At 44.7% G+C, this 11,234-nt stretch overlaps 1 protein-coding gene across 1 annotated transcript; it reads left to right on the top strand.

The window, feature by feature from the left end:
* The first annotated feature begins 2,832 nt into the window (after positions 1-2,832).
* Positions 2,833-8,150, top strand: LOC109399006 (centrosomal and chromosomal factor). The gene has a single exon (XM_019671450.4). The coding sequence runs from the start codon at positions 4,074-4,076 to the stop codon at positions 5,910-5,912; it is 1,839 nt and encodes a 612-aa protein (XP_019526995.3). The 5' UTR covers positions 2,833-4,073; the 3' UTR covers positions 5,913-8,150.
* Positions 8,151-11,234: the final 3,084 nt, after the last annotated feature.

The raw sequence follows: 11,234 nt of genomic DNA, 5'->3' as shown, positions 1-11,234 counted from the left end.
AATGTCTTTCAACTCATGCCAGAGCTAAAAGCATAACTCAAGAATGCTAGGATTTATAACGTTCTCAATGCAGCCTGGTTGGTCTCCATCAAGAACGTCTTAAATTTATTTCATCTTATGCAAGGGTAAGAAGTATTACTCAAGAGTACTCAGGTTTATAACGTTCTTGATGTAGGTTTATGCAAACTCCGCCGAGAACGTCATAAATCATGTACGCCAAATTGTAAACAAACAATAAATTATCGCACCGCGGTGGATTTTGTGAACTTCGTGCGATGAATTTAATCATCAGCCCGGTACCGTTGCCAACCAGGCAGACCTTTTTCGGGAACCGGCCTTGATGTGGTGCAGCGCCTTATTCCTCTGGTCAGCATTTCCAACAGGTAAGTGATTTTGCAGGTCGATTATTTGACTCCCGATTACAAGGGAATCGACGTCTTGGATGACCAAACCAACCTCATTTCGGATGCTGCAACCGGAGGAACTTGGCACTGCACCGAGTTGTGGTTGGGTTTCCGGGTAGGTGTTTTTGATTGGCAGCAATAATGGAATGATGAGAATCTGATGCTTGAGTTTTTTCTTGTATTTTTCATGTATTACCCGTTGCAAGAAAATAGAGAGCGAAAAAGGTGCAAAATCGCTAATAGACCTCCGCTGGTATGTTTAATCGTTATGGTGTCTTCTACAATAAGTGCGCGAATTGGCCAAGGAATACTGCGCCGAAAACACCGAAATGATTTTTCTTACAGGCGGAGATGTATGCGCGCTTGCGCGTACAAATTTTCGCGCAACGCATAATACTAAACTGTTTTCATGCGAGAACAGTTGCTCTTGATCAAGAACGGACGATTGAAGATAACTACAAGAACCTTATAAAACTGAAAATAAGTTCAACAGTTCTTGTTGTGTTTATGGTTTTATGAACTGAACCTCAAGTATTCTTGGAGGTGTATTTAAAACCACATATTGATGAAGAATAGTTGTGCTCAGCTGAAACTCCGATAAGATCAACTAGAATATGCAATGTTCCGATAAAACTGTCATAAAAACAAATAAAACCAAATAGAATTGGGATTGTTACTTGGGCGAGCTTGTGGCGGCGAGGCTTCGAGATCGACTGCACGAGCGGTCGAGCGCTTGTCGTAGCGGAGGACAATGAGTGCTTATGGCTACATGGCATTAGAGGCGCTATGTATGTCATCAATGGTCCGATGGCAGGGAGCGCGGGACTCCTTCAGCTGAGGTAAGATGGACGCAAGGATTCATACCGAACGTATTCAAAAGGACAAGCGGGTCGCTGGTTCAGGCATGCACAGATTCCGGCAGGTCCCAACTGCACAAACTGCGACAAGATCACGAAGCACGTTCTCTTTGAATAGAGACAACACTCTGGGCAACATTCGCGGGCGATCAAGTGGGATTTGTCGAGAATATCCCAAGAGGCGATAGGAGGCCAATGTCGTATGAGGTGTCAATAGGCGAAGATGCTGGATACCAAAGGTCGTTGAGGTACCTAGAGGTAGTAAAGAACCAACACTCGGGAACTAAAATGGTTGAGGTAGTTGGTTGGCAGGAGTGTTGAAGTTGGTTCATCACATAACTCAGTGGAGCTAGGTAAACTGTTAACCAAACGGCCAAAAAGAGCACTTTATTTTGGTATGCCAAACATAAAGGTAAGTAAAATAATTATAACAATAGTTTGGAGAATCCTAGCTCTTGGAAATTGAGTGGCAGAAATTGAAATTTCTCTCATTTTTTTTTCATATTATTATTATCAGTACAGGAAATTGCAACAAAATACTGACCTTCTATGAGTAGCAAAACGAAATTCCTCAATCCCTGCCTATGGAAAGCATCCACCATCATTTCCAGAGCTCGCAAAAGTCGGCCCTCAAAATTGCACCCAACCGAATGCTAGGTCGTATTGGTACCCGGCGAGAATCAAACCGGAGGAGAGCCGAACCTTTAACAAAAAAGAATACCTCTCCGCCGCCAACCAAGCTCGTGCCGTCGAACCCAACCTGCCGAGAGCGCAGAGGCTCAGAGCTACGGGCAGCGGCAACATGAAAGCGACGTACGAGCGAGCAAGCGAGCGGTGGAAGTGCGCTGCTGCAAGGTGGGAAGACGTGTGAGTATTTCCAGTAGCTGCTGCCACGACGACGGCGGCGCGACGCGCAACGAGCGCGCAATCATCTGTTCCGCGTGGTGGTGTTAGTAGGCCGAATTTTTCGGCTCTCGCTCTCTCATCAAAAGAACCTGCTCTGACGCAATCTGGTCTCGGCTGGCTTGCTGCCAGCAAAGCAATGTTCTCTGATCGGCGGGAATACGATGGTGTGAGTCAGCAGCAGCAAAGTTGGCCATCATGATTTTTCTGTCCCAGGGCTCGGGGTGCACGCACACCATCATGCGGGATTCCCAAACGGGTGCCGTGCTACGTCATTTTCTGGGAAGGTTGTGGATGCGGGTCGAGGGGTTTGGGGAGGGCGATGTGTGTTTGCTGGGCAGGGCTGGCAGGTTGTGGGGTTTCAGGTAGGCAAACAGTAGCTTTTAATTAGTCAATAAGTGCGTAGTATTAAGTAGGAAAACCTCGACTACAAATATGCTTGCAAAGACACTTATCAGAACTTTAATTTTATTAGTAGCATCGAACTATCATCTGATACCACTTGATAATCTAACACATTCACACGACGAATGAACATTGTGCAAAGCACACTCAAAAGAGAGAGAATTCCAACTTGGGCCCGCGAGAGAGAGCACGAGAGCGCATGGAGTGCGCAATCGTCGTGTCGGCTGGAGCCCAGAATGGCTGCCCGTGCGTGCTGGCCGCAGTCGGGTCGCTTTAGTCGAGGCGCAACGCCCGAAGAAGAAACACCATTCGAGAAAACAGAACCCACGGAGCACTGTGGACCGGGCTCAGACAAGGAGAACAAAAACATACCTACCAAACTAGTGCAGCAGCAACAGCAACAACAACAACAATAGGTACGGTTCGGTCGAAGCGTGCGTGATAAAGACGGAACGAGAGCGCAGTGAGAGTGTGAGACAGAGAGCGCGCATTCGCGTACGGTGTTCGGTATCGGGTAACGAAGAAACAGGACAGTAACAGTAAGATTTCAGCACCCCAGTGTGTCAGCGATTCGAGCCGTACAGAGCAGCAGCAACAGCAGCAAGGAAAACCGTGAACCGAGAAGAACCGTCACCGCCGTCGTCCTCGACGTTGTCGTTCTAAGTGTGGCAAGAATTGAACCAGCCGCCGCGGGTCGCCGAGTGTGTGTGTTCGTGGGGGTAGAGAAAATCGATATTATGTGAATGCTGTCAAAATCAGGTCACTGTGGATTTAAAGCAAGAGCCCGAGTGTGTGCCTGATTGGTGGCTTTAATGCGAGACGGTCAGCGGAAGTTTGGGTTGAGTTTTTGGCCGCATCGGAAGCAGTGACAAGTGTGATTTGTTGGAATTCGACACAAAGTTTCGAATTCAGTCGGGGACAAACGTGAAGAAAATCGAAGCAAGTTGGGGGAACCGCGAGTTTCCTAGAGTGAAGACTGAGCTGAACGGAACGGTTGGAGTCGTGGAAGGAGAGATTGTGAGGAAGCAGTTGATCGAATCTCATACTTCCGGCGACGAGGAGCATCGTTCTCAAACTCATCAGCACCATTTCATTTCGCCAAGACTGAGTTGTAGTAGCCAATTCAAGTCCCGCAGCAGACTGCCGTCGGGGAAAGCAGAGCTGAAGTCGAAGAGAAATTACAGCAGCAGCAGCAGCAGTTGGAATTTTCTTTGTGGATTAATGTTCCTGAAAAAAGTGTGAAAAATCTAGTTGTTGGGGAGTTTGGGGAAAAGTTCGCAGCATATCGAGAGGAAGTTGGTGCCAAATGGTTGAAAAGCATTGAAGAAAATAAGTGAAGGCACTAGTGTGATACAGGGGAAGTGAAAATTCCAATGAAAAGTGATAGAAGAGTGGAATAGACGTCGTTAGCCCATAGCGAGTGGTCTCGTTACCACGTCGGGGTGCAACGTTGGAGTGGAGAAAATTCAGCAGCGCCAACACCATCATCAACACTGGCAGCAGGATGGCGATGGCAGCGTGCTATCCAAACTACGACCTGTCCTCGTCGGCCGGGATCGGGCATCAGCAGCAGCAGCAGCCGTCGCAGTTGCACCATCTGTCGATGTCCTCGCGGTTAACGGGAGGTGCACCGTCGATGGCCCAGAAAGACTACAGCATACCGCTGCATGTGGACTGTAGCGTGGAGTACGAGTTACCAAATCAGGCCAAACCGCCGGTAGGGGCCCGAGTGGAACCGCTGCTGATGATTCATCCATGCTACTTCCGCAAGATGGAAAGCCAGCGGCGAAGTCCTTTTATAAACAATATGCCAAATTCCTCCCGTAGTTCTAATTCAATTGTTGCCAATGTTGTTGACTCGTCGTCGATGAGCCGACGGAGCTCCAAGTCCAGTTCCCAACAGCAGCAGCAGCAGCAGACACAGCAGCAACATCAACAGCAGCAGCAGCAACAGCAGCATGCCGTTGTGTCGAGCCATCAGAGTACTATTCAACGTCATCAGAATCTGCAACAGCAGATCGATGAATACGTTCAACGGCAGATGGCTCAACGGTCCCAACAGGCGCACTATCCTGTTGGGACGAGCAGTCAACAGCAGCAGCAGCAGCAACAACAACAGTCACAACATGTTCAATCTCAGCATCATCGCCATCATTCTCATCAGCCGCAGCCTCAACAGCAGCAACAGCAACTTCATCAACAGCAGTCCCATCTGTCCAGTCAACAGCAATCCACCAATCAGTACAGTTTGCAGAGTCAACAACAGCAGCAGCAACAACAACAACTAGTAAATACCTCAGACTGGAGCTGTTACATGGCCCCCGACGGGGTTGTCCGGGGTTACAGGAAACCCAACCTAGCCAACCAAACTGCCTACAGCAACAGTAACAGTAGCAGTAGTAGCAGTGTCAGCAATAACAGCAAGTCAAAAGTCATCAAACGTAGTAACACGGGTATGCCACCGCAGCTGACAGCCGCCGGCACTGGGGGTCATCAGCAGCATCAGCAACAGCACCAACAGAACCTAATAGCTGCCAGCTGTGCCGCCTTCAACAGCGGTGGCAGTGGTCTGGAAGGTGGCCTGCCTTCCGGTCCCCGGTGGGACATCGAAAAGACTTCAATGGCCGCGGTGCCTCGCGATTTCCAGGCAGGTCCGGAATCGTTACCGATCAAAGCGAATGCTAGTCTACTGGCCGCCGCCGCTGTTGGTTGCCAAACGGCCCCAGCCGGTACCAATAACAACAATAACAACAACAGCTATCAACCGTCGGCAACGATGTACCGAAACCCGTCGGTCGTAGGCAAACGTGATGCTATGCTTTCCGGAGGCTGTGGTGTATATAGTAATAGTAGCAACAATAATAATAACCTTAGGAACAATAACAACAATGGTACGGAGTTACACGGAAGTGGTGGCAGCAGTGGAAGTCTATGGAACTCGACGGCCTCGCTGCTGGAGAAGACTCCAATGGCAGCGATACCGCGGGACTACCAGACCGGACCGGAACACATGGCATGCAGCAAGATGTCCGCCGGGACCGGTGGCATGCTTGGCGCCACCGCTTCCGGTCACTCGCTGATGCGTTCCGCGGCTAGTTCCAACACGACGCCCAGCAGTTACCATCACAACCACCTCCATCACCAGTCATCATCGTCAACGTCATCGTCGGTGTCGTCGGCAGCGGAGAAGGCGGCCCTGTTTCCGGGCAAGTACCGGCAACATCAGAGGGCCTCCCATCGGCTGCACCCGTACATGATGACCAGCTCGATGGGCGGCTCCTTCCCGCCGCTGATGGCTCCAGCATTCCCGCAGATGCAGCAAGTGTCGTGCTACAATGTGTGATTCTAAGAAGATGAAGAAAGGAAGATTCGTCAAAGCCGTCGGCGAAGAAGCTTGAAGAAGATGAAGTAATCTATGGAATGAATCATCGCTACAGTCTCTTTGTTTGTGTCTTACGGTGACGAAGAAAATGTTGGCAAAGTATGGCAAAAAATTATAATCGAGCAACTTTTTTCGTTGCATTTAAATGTGATAGTAGTTTTACTCCAAGCAACTTCGAAAGATAGTAAAGAAAATAATAATTACAAAATAGGATACAAGTTAAGGGAAATCAAGAAAATATCGCTATATATTAAAATATGTGTTCCAAAGAAAGTCAAGCGAAACGTAGTGAATACAGAATTGACAACAACTGCAGAAATAGAAGAAAGTTTGTAAAGCCGACGGAACGGAGCAGCGGAAGCGAAGCTATACTGAGCGAAGTGAAGATTGTTGAAAAGTTTATGCAAATGGGTGCCAGTTGTGTGTGTAGAAGAATATTAAAACGAAGATTGTGAAGTTGTGGAAACAAGCATCGGAGAAGACACCGTTGTGGATTACCCCTAGCAGCCGTCAATCCGTCATCGTCCACTTCATCTGGCGAAGACCTGCGACTGCAAGTGAATCCAGCATCCGTCTCATCAATATTCAGCGGATTCCCGTCGTTTCATCGTCTCACAAGTATGATCCATCACGAAGACGATGACGACAACGGTTGTCACTGCCGCAACTAGCACCTGTTAAAGCTTCACCTCCGGCAAATCATGGATTTAGTCAAACTTTGGATCGTCAGTAGCAACCGCGAGCTCAGTTCTTCACGCTCCAACACTCATCTCCTCGCTAACAAGAAAAAAATATGTACACCTACACTCACTCATACACATTGACAAACCACACGCAGAATCACATTGTAAAACCCTCTTCCTATTCGAGCAAATAGATAAAAAAAAAACAAAACAAAAAACCTACAAATATCGAGGGATTAGAACTGATTACCGCCTATAGAAAGATATAGAAAGAGAGAGAGATAGAGACGACACAAAACCGAGACCAGAACGCGAGCTCTAGAATGTAAATGAAGACCAGACCCCTCTCCCTTTTCCCCCTACTTATCACGGTGTGTCATCTCCAGCCCCGATTCAATCGAAACAAAAGCCCGCTTTGAAGCCTACCCTCGAATTCTATTGTTACGTTTTCTTTTTTTCTATTTTTTAAACTTTCTTTCTTTAAGTTTTCTTTTATTTGCCTAGATTTGTATATTGCCTTTGTTCTTGTGTATTTTTTTGTTTTGAAAAGAAAATCTTTTATGTACACATAACTCGTATCTCAGTGAACGTTATCCGTACACACCGTTTGCGAAATCGCAACGCTTTTGTTACCGTGTAATTCCGAGAAACTTCTTAAACGCTCTCATCTGATTCTCCATTTTGTGTTTGCGCCCCGTAAATAGACAGAAGCACAGCTAACATAACATTTCATACTCTCAAAAACAAAACCGCTTTGGAAGTCGAAACAAAAGTAACACACTCACAAAACTCACATAGTCAAACAAAAAAACATAAGCTACACACCCTCTCGTTGGAATATTAAAAGAAAAAAAAAACAGAATCAAATAATCAAGCTGAGCAAAACCGAAAAAAGCATTGTATTACACTCAAAATTATACCAAAAGTAACCAGAAAAAGTAACTATTCAGTAACAAGAAAAAGAAGTTAAAATTTAAACGAAAACAAAAATATTAGTGAGAGAAAGAGAAAGTGAGAGAGACGCAGAAAAAAGAAGCAGCGGATAAGAAAGTAGCGAAAAGCGAAGGGGAAGAGAGAGCATAAGAATAGGACAGGACCGCCAGCAGTCAGCGCACCGAGATCAGGAGGAGAAATCTTATGCAAAAACAAAAAAAAAACTGAAACCCTAGGATCGGCCGTGTCCGATAGAAAATAAAAAACAGAACTTTGTTTGTACATATTTCTTAGGTGAGAAACTGACTGACGGACGTGACAGGACGCAACGTGACGCGACGCACTGACATACCGAGACATGACTCGCGCGCGCAGTTTATAGTAAGGTCCGCGACCCCCCCACACAGACACAGAAGTAACAACAGCCCTTGCATGCATGCATGATGAAACCAATTGTATAAATTATGATAATTTAATTATTTAAAAACGGTGAAAACAAAAGAAAGAAAAAAAATGGCAGAAAAAAAACAACAGATCAAATGGAAAATAATAATCGCTCTTATGCAAAAGTTAAAAACAAAAATCCTCGTTCGGTCGTTTTATTGTGCACGATTTATTCGAAATTATCTCTTTCCGTCCGCTACACCACCGCACGACACAGCAGAATAATGAGGATGATGATGATATGGGTCCCTTCCGGTCCAGGTTAGCATGTGAATGAAAAGGTAGGTACCAAGGTCCACTTCAGCTGGCGGCTGCGATGACTGCGACTTCGTTGTTGGTTGTTGTTCTGATGGTTCGCTGGTTGTCGGGTTCGGGAATTGGGTTGGAGCTGGGAAGGCAATGGTCGCAATGGTTCCGGTGACGGCGATGGCGCATGCGGCGAAATCCAGACGGGTTTCAGCTGTGCGGCTGTTTTTTTTTTTTTTTCCTGTGAAGATGTTTTTTCCAGTCGGGCTGAAAGTTCACGAGAAAGGATGGACTGGATGAGTATTTATTTCTATATAAGTGGCCCTCAGAAATCGATTTCCTGCGATAGTTTATGGTTTTCGACGAAAACGTTAACTCTTATGATATCCATGTTTCCTATATGGATATAATTTTCATTTTTAGTATGCGGATTCTACCGCAGCTGTCAAAGTACTACCGTAGCTATGAAAATCATTCTATAATTGAAAAATATGACCAAAGAAAAGCATGCTTGCAAATTAAAATGCTCTGAAAAGTAATAACAAGCAATGATCATAGGCGTTGTATCTAAGGTATCCCTGGGCTGATAGATGATACAGTAGATGTTCGATAACTGCAACGTGTTCACGTTCCCCTTAGCGAATAAAATTCTATAACAGCAATGCCTGACATATGTCAACAAACTATCAATTGGCATAAAATGAACGTAAACTTGTACTTCATCCAACTGTTCATTTGGGCTTACATGGCACACCATTTTGACGTTTAGCGATGCTATAAAATGGTTCAAATGTTATTGCGAATTTTTCGCCCCACTGAATCCCTTTCGTAGTTTTTATAAGTGGAATAAAACTGCGATTTTTGCGTCGAATCGTGTCGCAAATCGCATTTTTTTCACAATCCTGTGCTTATACTAACTGAAGGGTGCAAGATGGCTGGGAAATGTGCAATATATGAGCTAGATACACAGTAAAACAGAATGCAGAATTCTTGGCAGAATCAAAACAAACCAGCACATTGAGCCTGGTATGTACTAGAAATACGTTCTTCTCACATTTGCAGGGTTACCTTTAGCAACCTTTATTGTGATTTTAGTTTCATTATGCGTTTCATTTCACGCTGACGCAGAATGACGTTACGACCATCTTTAGTTTGAACTATGTGTATATTGATGGGGTGAAATCCTGGGTCAAATTAAAAAGGGTACAGATTAGAGTCAAATCAACACCGAGAGCAGACGGTAGTTCAATTTACCATTGTATTAGTATGCTTTGCATGCCTCGTCGTTCAAGTTAAAATTCTAAAACATTTCCATTGCTTTTAATACCTACCTACATTTTGAAAATTACATTACTGAGAACAGTATCCACGCTAGAGGCTAGTACTTTTTCCAACAAGTTGTGCAAGGATTTAGGGGATGTGTGCCATCAGTAATCTCACGCTCCCATTTTCATCCTATTCGAAAACAAGCGATTACGGCACCGATTGATTCCGTTCTTTTTGTTTTCATGGGTGCTCACTTCTAACAAAAAATACAAAAATAAGAAACAAAACAAACAGCGCTTCAATCCTTTGTTTTTCGTAGGATGAAAATGGGAGCCACATGCTTAATAAGGGAACCAATACCCTACATCAAAATTCGTTGAAAAAACGTCCGCTATGAGCTTATCGTGTTGCGTCAGTCAGAGATTAAAAGAAATACCTCATGCAATACAACGGGGTTCATTTTTAATTTGAACATCATGTAACCCTATGGGCAGAAAAATTACAATTCTGGGAGCCATATTTGCTGTTTTGTTGTGACTCTTTGCTCCATTTCACTCTGCGTTTCATGGGCAGAATGTCGTTTGAACTATTTTAAGTTTGTACGATGTGCAAATTAGCGGGGGTCAAACTAAAAAGTGTTCCGATTAGAAGCGGTCAAACCAAGGGAGATAGACTGTATACCTTTGGCATCGGCATATAGCCGATTCCAGCGCCATTCACAGCATAATAAATGAATTAAACCTTCGGAAGTGGTATAAATGTTTATTAGTAACTTTTTTCGGAAGAATTTGGTGTGTGGAAAAATACTTTTTGTTGTGATCAAAGATATAAGCTTGTTTGACACCTTCCTAAGTAACACACTTGTCACAGAAGAGTCACGGCAGCGCACACGGAGAAAACGAGAAACTTAAAAATAGGTATTTTTGAAAGTAAAATTGAGTTAACACGTTAAACTGAAGGAGTAGGTGAATTCCAAACTGATCACCAAGTAAATTTTACTCAACATTTGTGTTCCTGAACGGTTACCTAAATTTGAGTAAAAATTACTTAACAAAAAGTTCGACGCTATTTTAAAAACGTATTTTAAAGTAATTTGAAATCCATCTATATATATAAAAATGTGGTGGCATACGTGGGACCGCGCATAACTTGCGAACGGAGGGTCCGATTTGGGTCGGCTTAGTTTTGTTCTGTTAGTTTTCGCCCAAGGCAGGTTTATGAGCCATAAAACATGGACAAACCGAGAGTTTTTGAAATTCCATTCTTCATAGATTTTGAACGGGGACTTGGACTTGGCTAAAGACTTGAAACGTCAAAAAACGCAGTAGGCAAGACAAAGTTTGCCGGGGTCAGCTAGTTTTTAAGTAAAATTCGCTTACTATAGCAGTTAGGTACTAGGTACTAGGTACTATACCGTGTACCCAAACATGGCTTCCCGCAAGGAACTCGAAAGTTGGGTGAAAAATACCTATATTTGGGTACTTTTATTTCTCCGTGCAGGTTTTGGTTACGCAGAAGTCACTGTAACTTACTTCTAGCAAGTGGGAATTTATTTGTAAGAATCAAATCACACCTGCGCAGCAGTAACCCCTCTGTGACATGTGTGTTACTTGGGGGTTTCCATTATTCCGATGAGTCAGGGGACTCTTCGCTGTCCGACGAATCCGTAATGGCGTAAAACTAGATCGCTTCTTTTTTAGTTAATTTTTAG

This window comes from Aedes albopictus, chromosome 1, assembly GCF_035046485.1.
Source record: "Aedes albopictus strain Foshan chromosome 1, AalbF5, whole genome shotgun sequence".
NCBI classification, from domain to species: Eukaryota; Metazoa; Arthropoda; class Insecta; order Diptera; family Culicidae; genus Aedes; species Aedes albopictus.
Note: the sequence above shows the minus strand (reverse complement) of the source record. Positions and strands in the feature narration are given on the sequence as shown.

What these genes read in the sequence shown, in the direction of transcription:
- LOC109399006 (XM_019671450.4), top strand. Translation starts at nt 4,074, where the DNA reads ATGGCGATGGCAGCGTGCTATCCAAACTACGACCTGTCCTCGTCGGCC.